The sequence below is a fragment of the Puma concolor genome, chromosome C2, assembly GCF_028749965.1.
Source record: "Puma concolor isolate L17-30 chromosome C2, mPumCon1.1.hap2, whole genome shotgun sequence".
NCBI classification, from domain to species: domain Eukaryota; kingdom Metazoa; phylum Chordata; class Mammalia; order Carnivora; family Felidae; genus Puma; species Puma concolor.
Window position 1 is genome coordinate 114,177,940 of NC_141675.1, and position 14,200 is coordinate 114,192,139.

The following is a 14,200-nucleotide window of genomic DNA, read 5'->3' on the forward strand; positions in this document are numbered from 1 at the left end:
AATGCTTTGCAAAAACTCAAAATGGACAGATGTCTGTTTCAGGGACAGCACTTTAGGGACAAAAGGCACTTCAGTCAAAATGTACCTTCCTGGACTGGATTTTTCAAAGACATAAAATGAAAGAGTCAGACCAGCTCTCTGCCAGATCTAAAATCCCATATGAATCTCCACTGGCAGCGAGAATGGAAAAAGAAACAGGTAGGCTAACCTTGAAGTTTCTGTGGTGAAGGAAGAGACAGACTCTAAGAAACCAACTCGGTGACAAAATTAATACCAGGACATTGTAACAAAGAGGCAGAAACTTCTACAGTCCTTATTTCAAATCTACTGAAACCACCTAGGGGCCTGTCCTGTATTCCCTTGGGCTCCACCCTCTCAGCCCTCACGTGGGGTCCTTAAATACAGTATAGGCTTTTATTCCCACAAACTCTCAAAGGGTCTGCTGCTGTCCTGGGAGCATCTACACTCCTTGGAAGTTTTTTCTTACAGACACAGCTTCACACCAGAAGCGTGGAGTTCTCTTTTTTCAATATTATACCGCAGGCATATTATGGATTAAACCAACTTGTGTGCCCTGGCCTGGAGCCGCATCCAACATTTCCAACCTAGCTTCTATGGGGATAAAGACAGAGCTCCACATGGACAATTTACAAACAACCATCTGGAAAACCATTCATTCATAAACAGTGTCTGCCAGCAGTAGAGTAGTACTTGTATTTTTTTTAATGACCATTAACAGAATATAAAACAGGTGGTTATGGCACTATTTCTGGGCTTCAAATTAAAAGGTAACTAAAAGCTGCCATTTTAAGGCAGTCGAACAGCATGTATTTTAGTTCAAACATCTGGCATTTGAATTTCAGAACTCTTTGGAGAAAAACTGGGAAAGGGAGGAAAGGTAAGACATGATTATGAAGCTCTGTCACTTTACCATCTTAGACTCTTGTGACAGTCTTTTCCCTATCATGTCAGCCTTCTCCTATTGTTTATGTAACTACCTGGAAGCTGCTTTACGTCCGGTCTCCCTGCTCATGCCCCCCGAAACAAGACCCTTTAGTTTAATCACAGGCTACAGAGAACGCTGGTATATTTGATGTGTACCTGAGCTGTCTATATGTGACTGTATTAGTAACTGTTCTACTATCCCAAAGTCCTTGACCTCATATCCTTCAGATTCTGAACATTTGTGATCTACCTCACATGAATCAACACCCTCCATCTTTTGCTGTGACATGAACTCAAAACAGGGTTCTAGCTGCCCTCTAAAACAGGCATCCATTCATGTAGTATTCATCAAACTGTCCTAAGGAAGGGGCACTGGAGGTTCAAGGCCAGGCGAGACTGTGCCTTCCCAGAGCCTGACCTCATCTCCAACTCAAATTCTTTCTCACTGCAAATTCTTCCAGACATCAATAAACCAACAACCTTTGTGAGAATATATAAACACATGCACACATATAAACCTATGCCCAAATGATACTTTCTAAAAGTAAACATCATCTCAACTCCCTACCTTGGCCTATCTCCTCTGGCCCTGACTCCTTTCCCCATGTCATTGACAGCTGCTCTCTCTTCCGTTCTGTTGTCTCTGCTCACTCTAGCGTCTGTGCCAACATGATACTACCCCCAGGCCCCTGGAACTGGCTGTTCCCTCTGCTTGGAAAGTTCTTTCCTTAGATTTGTTCCCCACTCCCAAGTAGCATCGAGGTCCTTTGCTTAAGTGTTACCCAAGAGAGAGGACTTTCATGACCATCCTATCTACACCTCACTCCAGACCCACTACCTCCATCATGTCCCATACCCTCACCCTGACCATTATACATTACAGAATTTGTTAATTTTCTGTCTTCTCCCATTACAGTGCAAACCCCACATAGGCAGAGAGGCACATTTAGATATTCAAACTGAATTCTGAAAAGTGATGATAACACTCAGATTTTTGAAAGGACTAAATTTAAAATTATTTTTGTAATTTATATAAATATATATACTATTATAGAAAATGTTAAAGCATTATGGTTGAGTGGAAAAAAATAAATTTCAAAATCCTGAAGAGAACTTCCACTTTTTGTAAAAATATGTATACATGTGTAAATGCACACTGAAAATGATCTGAAAGGATAGTATGTGTATGTTTGTTGGTAGGGTTATGAGTTGTTTCTTCTTTTTGATTTTCTTATAATTCATCATACCTGTTTTAAAAAAGTATATATTACTATTAAAAAGACAAAAAAAATGCGAAGTATTATAGTGATTGTGAAAAGCAAACAAATGGAAGTTAGTGAAAATGAATTCAGAATAGACAAATAACAAAATGCTAATACTACAAATATTACATAATGATAACTTATTTGTATCATAATATATAGGAGATCCTTATTTGCCTTCCTAAAACAATGAAATAATCAAAATTATTACAAGACACATTTCCAGCTTTGACTAATAGAGCGCAATGCCACCCCTCCAGCGAGGGTACACTCCTTGGTGATCTGACAAGACAAGGAAGTCTGAGAATCTGTATCTCACCTAACCTGTCTCCACTTAATAGAATGGAAAATTGAGAGTATTTCATTTCTTGTCATAAGAAGCATGGTAATTATAAAAAAAAAATATGATCTGCCACTAAGGTAGTATCTATGTTATATATAAATCTTAATAGAAAGAATAAAGCACAAACTTCTAACATATATCTTTAGAAATTATATGAAACTACTATTTGTGAGGGTACTCAAATGCCATTTTCACAATTTCTGGTACTGCCATTTGTGCTACTTGTCATAAGGAAGATATAAAAGCTAGTGTGTTGTATTATGAAACCAAAATTGTATTTCATAAAAATCTAAATATTGGCTTTTGATTTTATTCCAAAATCAACAATTATATTGGCTGACTGAGTAAAGGAAGTAGGAAGAGGTATAAAATAGCTAAGTCCTCATCTACCATAACCAGAAGTCAATATAAGTTATCTAAAGTTTAGAACTCAAGAAAGAACTGTAAGGCATTGTTCAGACACATGTCCAAAAATACCAAAAGAAACAGCTTAAACAAGATTAGAAGTTTCCTCTAAAAAGTGTGTCAAGAAAGGGCCCACACTTGTTAAATGCTCCTATAGCCTTGAGTGGCACCTTGGTGCTCATCTTTTTTTTTTTTTTTTTTTTTTTTCTTTTCTTTAAAGGAACATATTTTTTTAATGTTACTTTTGAGAGACAGACAGACAGAGAGACAGACAGACGATGAGCAGGGGAGGGGCAGAAAGACAGGGGGACAGAGGATCCAAAGTGGCCTCTGCTCTGACAGCAGAGTACCCAATGTGGGGCTAGAACTCACTAACCGCGAGATCAGGACCTGAGCTAAGTCCAACGCTTAACCCACTGAGCCACCCAGCAGCAACACCCCCTCCATACTCTGCCCTGGGTACTTAATTTAAGGGAAGAAAGATTTGTGCTATGTCTGCCTTCCCCACAAAACTGCATGTGTACTCTGAACCAAAGACCATGTTGTAGCATGTTCAGTTCTGGATTCCCAGAACCTAGCACAGTGCCTGGTATGAGGGGTAAATTAATTCTTGGTAAACACTGGTGAAAACACATTTTCATACATGACCTTTCCAGTAAAACAAAAAGTCGTCTTAATATACAGGCATCCTCATTTTGTACACTTCTTATTCTGTGGAGTTTGGGCTCATATGCTAAATCTGGAGATTTAAACCTCATATGCTAAACCTTAGAGATGAGGGCCTGCCTCAATTTTTAACAAAAGACTGAAAGTGTGAATGAAATGCTAGGGTCATACTGTTACTCTAAGTATATGACAGGTGATCTCACGAAAATGAGTTGGTATTTTTGAGGCTCTGTTAATTCCACCCAGTTTCACATTTTTTTTTTTTTCAACGATTATTTATTTTTGGGACAGAGAGAGACAGAGCATGAACGGGGGAGGGGCAGAGAGAGAGAGGGAGACACAGAATCGGAAACAGGCTCCAGGCTCTGAGCCATCAGCCCAGAGCCCGACGCGGGGCTCGAACTCCCGGACCGCGAGATCGTGACCTGGCTGAAGTCGGACGCTTAACCGACTGCGCCACCCAGGCGCCCCTCACATTATTGATTCATAATATACAAACCTCATTCATAAAGTGTCAAGATATCAAAGCTCTCTGTATTAAAATATTACTTCTATATATTTATAGCCTTAATTATAACTTCTCTCATTTGAATAAGTTAATGTAGTTCATGCATTTTTTGGAAAATCTCTGCCAAGTCAGGATCCTAAATTTTCTTGATTTTTTTCCCCCCTCTTTTATACCCAGATATCCACCAGGTCTTAAACTAACCTTACTTCCCCTGAAATAGGTAATTCGCATAACTTTTTTATGTATAAAAAAAGATATAAAATGAAGAGTCCTTCCTGTTCCTCATTCCCTGAGTCACTTTTCCATCTCCCCTAGTTAACCCCAGTAACAGACTTATTTCACACTCCCCCATTTTTGATACAGGAATGGGAGCATACCACACACAGTGATTTCCAGCTTTTTTTTTTTTTTTTCCTTAAAATCTTGGAGATATTCCTTTATCAGTACATAAAATGCTTTGTCATTCTTTTTGGCAGCTGTGTAATATTCTATTACATTGTTGTACCCCATGTAACAATTTTATTTTTTTCCTTTTGCTATGAAAGCAACACTGCAATGGCTAACTTTGCAAAGACAGCATTGGGTCTATTTGCAAACTGTACATGTCTAAGGGAATTCCTACAGGGAAGTGCTGGGTCACAGTATGTGAATCCAGAATACTGAGAGAAACTTCCAGTTTATCCTCCCACCAGTCACTACTTCCAGTTTCCCCACATCCAACTCGTTTGCTTCTCAATTAGGGAGAATACGGTATCTTGCTGCTACACGTTCAGTTTCTATGTCTTTTGAAGAAGATGGACCCTTTTCAAGTGTTTAAATATATATTTATAGTTTGTATATATACATTTGTTTTCCTTTTCTCAACTGTCAGGACCATAAACTCTTTATTGTACAGAGCACTAACCCAAGCCATCTGGGCAGACGTCCAGCTGCATGCCATTGTCTTTTATTTCCATTCAAAACCATTTTCTAAGGCCAGCTTTCTTTTATAGGTCTTCCTAAGTTAAGCAGAGGAAGCAATCACATAATGCAGCAGGCTCTGAATTCAGGAAGAGAATCTGACTCTGACTCCACCACAGATGCTGTGAGACTTCTGATTAACTGCTGGACCTCTCCAAACCTTAAATTATAGATCTGTAAGACAGAGTAAAAATACCTCCTCTCTCAAAGGTTGCTAAGGATTAAATGAATGTATGTATTTAAAGCCCCAAGCACAGGCCTTGGGTCTGATTATGGCCTTAATAAAGGGTGGTTTAGTTTTGTCATCACTAATCTGTCGAGCAAAAAAACCCACTTGACTAAACAGTTGTTTCACTGCTTTGGGATACCTGAAATTAAATACCCCCAGGGATGACACATTGAGGGATAGTCCTGATGGAGTTGTACCACTGGCCGTTCACAACTGCCACCTAAATATTATGAATGAGTTATTTCTGGGATGCCTGGATGGCTCAGTTGGTCAAGCATCCGACTCTAGATTTCGGCTCAGGTCATGCTTTCACAGTACATGAGATCGAGCCCTGCATTGGGCTCCTCACTGACAGTGCAGAGCCTGCTTGGGATTCTCTCTCTCCAACTTTCTCTGCCCCTCCTCTGTTCTCTCTTGTGCACCCTCTCTCTCTCAAATAAACTTAAAAAAAAAAAAACAACTTTATAAAAAAAAAAGAATGAGTTATTTCTGGCAGCAAAACTTCAACTTGTTTCTCTATCGACACTAAGTAAGGATCTCCAGTCACATGAAATGTTAATGCCCGAAAGGATGTACTTTTCTGCCTCCATTTGGAACTTAACCAAACCTGTGAAGTCTAGGAAGAGCAAGAGCAACAGGGGAAAAGCATTCATCCTGCTGGTACAGTTACTGTCACATCTCCCCAGTATTGTTTGGCAAAGGATGCTAAACAAACCATGCTCAGAAAAGTTAATTAATATGGGAAGATATCTTGAAAGCCCAGGTAAAGCTCTCATACAATATATGACAGTCATGAAACAGCAAGTGTATTCTGAACCAAACAGGTCACATGCACATATGTCAAAAACATTTTTAGCTTATAATGAGCTCATCTTGAGACCAGAGATGTCCGTGTTTATCTCCTCTGTTAATTTATGCAATCTTTGAGGGTAGTTTTGGTCATTCATCTTTATCCCCACTGCTTAATAGCATTATCTCACACATAGCAGCCCTTCAAATTTATGGAATGAACAGACTCCAAATAAACGATATTTTAAACTTTTATTTCATGCTGATCTTCTCTTTTCAGGAGAAAGCCCAGATTATTTTCCTGAATTTAAATTTACACCAACCTAAGTTTCCTTGCTACCATAACTGTATTAGTATTTCTGGCATATCTAGGCTGCAGTGTATTTCATTAGTACCCTAGTTGGGAAAGGAAATATTTTATCTTGAAGGGAATATTATTTTCCTCTTTGCAAAATTTGTTTTTATCTCTTTATATATTGTCCTCTGAGATGAAAATGCTATCAGTTTTCAATACAGTTAGAAGTTCTGATGATGTAAATTTATTGCTGGACAATGTGAAGTACTTACAACTCTTAACACTGAGAGTGTACAACTAAGTTAGCTTACAAGGAATGCCCTCGCCAAGAAACAGAATCCTCAAATTAGGCATCTGGCAGACACCCTATTAAACCCCAAAGAGAGAAACTTCACTTGAAAGATGATACAGTTTCAACACCCTAACAATCTGTATTTCTACTCTGTCAAAAGTACCTTCTATGCTTTCACTCAACTTGGGAGTTCAACATTCTTAGAAAATACCGCTGAGGACTTCTGGAATTTTCCTGTCATCTTTACTACCATGGGTATGAACTACTGATGTGGTCCTTCAAGACCACACAGGTATCCTTATTCAACTAAACGAGTTACCAATTATTTTCTATAGTGCTTGCAAATCAGTGAAAATATAATCACCATGAAAATTCAGAGAACAAAGCTCCCTTTTCTCACATACTTGATGCTGTGGTCAACACTGGTTCCTTAACAGCCAAAAGCTCTCATGCATCAGGGGCACTACTGACATGTTTGTTTTTTATGAGAATATCTCCTGTACAAGTCATTAGCATCCTTGCTCCACCCATTTAACACCCTCAGCCATGGTGATGAGCAAAAATTCTCTAAACTTTAAATAGAGACCCAAACACTGTATAGAAATCTTTCAAGATGCCCCATGTGTCTAAATGCGCACTTCAGAGCTGCGGGAACACTGTACTACCTCTAGCTGAAAACCACTAGTAAGTGCTTCAATGTTCCATCAAGAAATAGTGATTCACTCCTCACCTAAGCTGGGTAAACGGGACACCAAGATGAATAAGACACAGTAAGATTCTCTTACTTTCTATCAGTAACGATATACTGGAACACTGAAAGGAACAGCCAAAAAGAATCTATCTGAAATGGGCCACACTAACACTCATTCTGGAACAAAGTATGAAAAATTCCCATTGACTTACGTATGCAAATATGTTTTGAATGAGCATAGTTTAGAGGAGTGGGCAAAATGGTGTGGGGGAAAAAAACAACAACAGCTTTTAGAGTCGGAGAAACCTAAGTTCAAATCTCAACCCTGAAACTTATTTCTTCCATGATTTGGGCTAAATCATTCTTCACTGGGAGTGGTATCACTCTACCTCCTCCCATGCACCTGGGTGGAGGTGTTTGGAATATCCCAATGACTGCAGAATGCTACTGGCAATTAGTGGGCGGGGTCACGGATGCTAAATGTCCTGCAAAGGACAGAAGAGTCCAGTTCACCAAAGAATCCTTCCACCCAAGATGCCACCAGTGTTCACTACTAAGAACTCTCCACCTTCAGTTTTCTCAACTGTCAGAATAGTGATCAGTATACTAACCTTCAAAGTTGAGGGTGAGGTTTAAATGAGATGCTGCAAGTAAGAGTACCCAACCCAGCAATATGTGTACAGTCTGCCTTGATAAATGCTGTTCTCACCTTACTGCCCCCTCTCCAGAGTTAAAATGTCACACAGCGTTGCTTTTAAATAGGTCCACCATGTGTGATACAGCAAAGAAAGGGAGCAATCATTTCCCCCCAAATGGAGAATATTAATAGGCAGGTATCCTCCAAATTTGACATTCTCACAGTATCTGTTTAACAGGCTTTCACATAAGTAGTCTAACCTTTAAATCAAGAGCCAAAATCTGACCTAGCTCCAATCCTTACTGCCTCTTTCATTCTGTCCCACTAATGTATATTAAATTATATAGTCCCCAACAGATCATAACCTCCTATAGGCTCTTGCTCAACCTAGAATACCTGTTCCCTATTTCTATCTTACTGGCTAAGTTCTCTTATTAAAACACTACTAATGTCTCCAAGAACCAGGTAACAATCCCTCAACCATTAAGGCCTCCCTGCTATCCCCTATCACTTTTTAATTATTTTCATTGTTTATTCATTTTTTGAGAGACAGAGTGCAAGTGGGAGAGGGGCAGAGAGAGGGGGAGACACAGAATCTGAAGCAAGCTACAGGCTCTGAGCTGTCAGCACAGAGCCCAAAGCAGGGCTTGAACTCATGAACTGTGAGATCATAACCTGAGCCTAAGTCGGCCACTTAACCGACGGAGCCACCCAGGCATTCCCCCCCCCCCCCATCACTTCTAAGGAGTTCTTTCCTTATGTGCTCATAAATTGGTTTAAATATTATAGCAGTGGTTTGAAATAACTGGGATACACAAAGCTCAGAGTTTTCAAGTTTCCTATGAAAACTTCAGTTACATTTTCCTATCTATATAATCTAAAATAAATATAAGCACCTCCTGGATCTGGTCACCCAAGAAGAGTACTAACAAGCAATTCAAGTGTCCACACCTGAATTTGCATATATAACAGCATTGATGTTTCCTGACCTTCTTTAATTGCCTAAGGTTAATGAGAACAAAACAGCAGGAAACTCAATAAATAAATGATGTGTTCACACCAAATGAAACCCAAATAATTTAGAGCACACCATAAAAGCAAAGGCTTTCCTATGGTTCAAAAAAGGAAATATTAGAAAACCTGAATCATGGCATAATCACAGCAACCCCCAAGGACCCTGTGTTTGTCCCAGTTGGTACCATCTGCATTTTGTGAGGAGCCAAAAAAGTGTTTTCAGGATAATGCTTAAAAATTGACTCTTATTGGTCTTATGTTTAATTTTCATTCTGTTCTTAAGGAATTTATGTCCCATTTTATATTTGTACATGCCTACATTATGTAAATAAAATTCATATAAACATCACTGGTAGTGAAGAAAAGGAAACTATACAAGTTTCAAGTTTGACAGAATGCTTTTCATTTCGAGTACACTGAAAAATCAGAACGCAGATATTAACCCTTAATGTATGTTAAGGGGACTCAGAGTTGCAGGCACAGCGTTGGACTTAATACTTGTTCACTGAACGAAAAGTAGTTATGGACTTGGGGCAAGTTTCCTTAGCTCTGTTTTCTATAATAAAATGAGGACGCTAATCGCAAAGGTGTGTCCAACCTCAAGTGTAATATTTTTTAAGTACTTCTACAAATTGTTAAATGCTAAATACATGATAGGTGCTAATATTATTGTTTACAAGCGGTCTTTTCAGCTTCTTACAGTTCCTTGAGAGAAGGAACCTTTTTCCAGGCATCTTTACATCCTTACCACGCCAAGCACTTACATGTCTGCTGTTGGGATTCCTCACCACCCATATAAAATCACCCGTATAGGGGCGCCTGGGTGGCGCAGTCGGTTAAGCGTCCGACTTCAGCCAGGTCACGATCTCGCGGTCCGTGAGTTCGAGCCCCGCGTCAGGCTCTGGGCTGATGGCTCGGAGCCTGGAGCCTGTTTCCGATTCTGTGTCTCCCTCTCTCTCTGCCCCTCCCCCGTTCATGCTCTGTCTCTCTCTGTCCCAAAAATAAATAAACGTTGAAAAAAAAATTAAAAAAAAAATAAAAATAAAATCACCCGTATAAAAGGTAAACTGGGCTCCCATTAAAACTACAATTTTTTTGCTGCCTTTAAGAAAAGAGCCAAAATGCCCCTTCATTTTGAAATAAGAGCACAGTGACAAACTGCAAATCTGTTTCCAAACTTGTAAACACCAGGGTGTTGTGTTACTAGGACACTGGGTACTACTAAGAGTTTCCATTTGTTTCATTAAACTTTCAATAAAGGCTTTGTATGTGTTTATATTCTTGAAAAGAAAGATTTAAGCTCATTTAAAACATAAAACACCCACAGAAAGGATTATCTGCTATCCCCTTAACACTGGGAAAGTTCTACAAAGATGAAGACAAAATTAGTGTTCACATAAGCACTATTAAAATTCTCAGTGTCAAAAGGCCAGTGTGTGCCTATCTGGAGATAATGAGAATGGAGAAGCGCTAAGCAGACAAGAGGCCAGCTGCTAGAGTGGTTAGCTCCAGAGAGAGGAAATTAGATCTGAGAAGTGTGCCTAAAAAGCCAAAACAGGGCAGGAAGGCAGGCAAAGTTTCAGCACAATTCTGTTCTGACCCTGAAGTTGGCCAGCCTATTCCCTTCTAACACTGACTCAAGTTTCCAACTTTTGCTAAGACTACTTGGGATTTCTTTTAAACACTGCTTTCGTACTATCCAACATTATTAGTGTCGTTGCAGTGATGGCAGGCACCTCAGGCTGTCTGCCCCCACCAGATCTGACACTCTGGTTGAGCCCCGTCAGACTTCGAAACTATTTTTAACTACTGTGTAACTATGAATTTTAAGATCCCCCTTAACAGGGCCACAATAGCTGAAGCTTCCCAGGAAAATCTACCAATTACAGGAGCTGTCTTGGAAAGATGTGGCATTAACAGACATTCGTAATGGACACGTTTCAAAAGGAAGGAAACTGAGGCACACATAAGCGACTAGAACCAAATCACGAGACCTGAATACTAATGAAACCAGCTCGGTCACAGTTCTGCTTCCTATCCATTTTCCTCTGAAGTCCTCCACGAAGTCTTTAAAATCTGAAGTAAACACAGCTTTCTAGAAAGCGTCCTTCCAATCAAAAGGGATTACACTCTTCCGGTGCAGTTAGGAAGAGCAAAGACTATAAGCTTGTCTTCTCACCAAAAGCTTAAAACAGCGAGATGTATTTGACCCCTCTTCCCTCTGAGCAGAAAAAAGAGGCTCAGGAACGGGCATTTTACGGAGACCCGTCTAAAAAAAAATAATCGATTTTACAGCAGGTGGAGGAACGAGGAAAGACTGCAGAGAAGGGGCACGTTATCCTTACTGAAACCAAGACAGCTGAGTCCTGGTTTCTGGAATCTGTTGGCGAACTTGAGGCAGATGTTCCCAGAGACATGAGAAAGGGCGGCATCATTTAAATGTCCAGGCAAAATGGTAAATAAAACTAGCGAGGTTTTGTATTTTGACGAAGTCTTGGGAACTCGGTATCACATTAAAAAAAAAAAAAAATCATTTTGAGGAAATTGAAACAGGATGGCAAAACACCATCTGAGAGGGTGGCGCTCCAACGCTTTACCTTTCCCCCACGAGTGGTTTCGGATGGCGCCCTCTCCGCCCCGGCTGGTGGCTCGGCTCGCTCACAACTGTTTCCCATTACTGCCGGCAGGACGCCGGGGGGACTCGCTTTTGCCACAGAACTTGGGAGCTCAGACGCCAGTGTGGAAGGGGAACAGAATCACGTTCCGGGAGGGGGAGTGGGAAGGAAGAGCGCCGCGCAGGCTGGGCCGGGTGGGAACGCGCTCCTCCGCGGGTCACGAACTTCACCCGGATTTACCCAAGGAAAGGGGAGTGAGGCGGCAAGGGGACCGGGCGAAGAGGAGGAAACTTTAGCAATGGAGAAAGGAGAACAGAAAGTGGCGAACGGAGCGCAGCCTGGCCCCAGAGCAGCTGGCTGCAGGCGGTCGGTCGGGCCAGGGGCCCCCGTCCGGCGAGTTCGCGCAGGACCCCCAGACGTCCCCCGCGGCTCCCACCTGGCGGCGCCCTGGCCTGGAGCGGGCGGCTGGCTCGTCCCCGACCTCTCCTCCTCGTCCTCTTCCTTGTCCCTGGAAGGGCTTCGGGGAGCGAAGAACCGGGAGAAGGTGTGCCAGGGGGCGCCGCCCCTCCTCCGGCCTCCAGACATGTCCCCTGCGCGGCTGCCGGTCCGGGGCGGTCTGCGGCGAACGGGTTTGGCGGTGTCCTACGCCGGGAGCCCGGCGTGGCAGGACCGGCGAAGGCAGGACAGACTGGGCGCGGGCAACCGGCGCGGCTCAGTCCATCCCGGGCGGGAGAGGCGCGGGCGTGATACGCACCCCGCGCGGCTGTTGCTAGCGCTGCACGCCGGCTCCTCCTCCCGCCCCCGACTAGCCCGCCCCCTGGGAGGAGCCAGAAGCCGCGGCACCGCCCCGAGTCTGGGCCCGGCGGGAGTCTGCGGGCCCGCGGGGTCCCAGCTGGAGGCGGGAGCCTGAAATCCTGAGAGGGGTGAACGCGCAGCCTGGGACGCTGGGCTCCGGGTTTCCCGCCCAAAACAGTTAGGCTGTAGTCCTTTGGACTTTGCGCTCAGCTTTTACTCTGTATTACTGACTTTTCTATGCCTCAGGCAGTGAACGAAAACTGTACTCAGACTTTTAAAAGAAGTTGAACTCAAGTTTGTGACAGCACCTTGTAAACTGCGGTATCAGAGGGGCTTGGGCTTTTAGCTAGCAAACAGCTACTTCAAAAACACTTTCCACCAGGGCTGCAATAGAGATTACCCCATGGCGGGGTCCCAGAAGTGAAGGTGGGGCATAGGTGTCTGTGTAGGTCTGTCAACTCTTCTTGTTCAGTTACCTTATGTGTGGAATAACTTTTCCTAACCCGGATGCGCCTTAAATTTCTCACACTCCATGTTATATACGACTCTGAGAACCGTCTTGCAAAAACGACACTGATAAAAACGTGACTTAAATTTCTAAGTGTTTGTTGTTGAAATATATTCTACAGTGGTTACACAGACGTCACTGAAATCTGGAAACCAGTCTTTAAGATGGCTCAAAAACAAAAACAGTCTAAATACAGTAGTATGGAATTTATTAGTTTTTTTTTTTTATGTTTTACATACAGAAAGCCCTACATAATTAATGTATACATCTTGATGAGTTTGGAGATAAACGCACTCCTGAAACCATCATCACAATCTATGCCATAAACCACCAGAAGTTTCCTCTTGCCTTCTTACTATTTGATAACACTTTAACATACAACACAACACAAAAACTTCTTAGGAATTTTTTTAAGTGTACAATACAGTATTGTTAACTATAGGCACAATGCTGTACAGTAGAACTCTAGGAAGTACTCATTTTTCGTAACTGAAACTTTGTACCCTTGAAGAGCTCTGTTTCCTCCTTGCGGCCCCAGGGGACCACCATTCCCCTCTACTTCTATTAATTTGGCTATTTTAGATACATCATATAAGTGTTATCCTGTAATATTCGTTCTTATGTGTCTGACTTATTAATACAGTAGATAGATATTCTTTTATTTTTATATCCTAGTAGCTAGCAGAGTGGCTAACATTGAGGCTCATTCACCGCAGGTATTTTGGTTTTGTTTACTCGTTTCTAAACTAAATTGCTCCTGAGATGGTGTAGAAATATTTACAGACATATTTACAAAGAATCAGACCTTTACTTGTATAAAAATTATATACCAGTAAATGAAATGTCCCAGGCAGTTTTGGCTTGGGAAGGGGAAGGAAGGTACCTTGGGGGTTATCCCTCCTCTAGCTTTGGGGTGCTAAAGAAGAGAAGGTTGTTTATGAGTAAGTTGGACATCTATAAGCCCTGGTCATTTCTGCATCAGCTGGGGGCTGTTGAGCCTCTCTGCCTTCCCCCAGCGGTCTCCTAGAAGCACTCTAACCCCTCCTAACTGCAGCAGAGCCCAAGGCACTCACCCTAATTTGTTCTAGCTTTGATTTAACCCACCAAAGTTAAATCAGCCCAGTTTCCTTCAGCTGGATTCAGACTGACCAGTGCTTTCTCATTGGAAATATTTCCTCCTTTTCTGTGAGTCTGAGAAAATAGGGAAAAGCTGGAATAATACATAGGCCAAGTAAAGTTCCCAATT

At 41.8% G+C, this 14,200-nt stretch overlaps 1 protein-coding gene across 3 annotated transcripts in view; it reads right to left on the reverse strand.

Annotated features, from left to right (window-relative positions):
- CRYBG3 (crystallin beta-gamma domain containing 3) overlaps positions 1-12,458 on the reverse strand; it is a 131,823-nt gene extending 119,365 nt beyond the window's left edge. Inside the window, exon 1 of one of the 3 annotated variants that reach the window (XM_086675656.1) lies at positions 12,088-12,458. In XM_086675656.1, the coding sequence (XP_086531782.1) occupies positions 12,088-12,236 (149 nt within the window). In that variant the 5' untranslated portion in view covers positions 12,237-12,458. Of the gene's footprint in view, positions 1-11,633; positions 12,031-12,087 lie in introns of those variants that run through there. The other 2 variants (XM_086675660.1, XM_086675657.1) reach the window with 2 other exon arrangements.
- Positions 12,459-14,200: the final 1,742 nt, after the last annotated feature.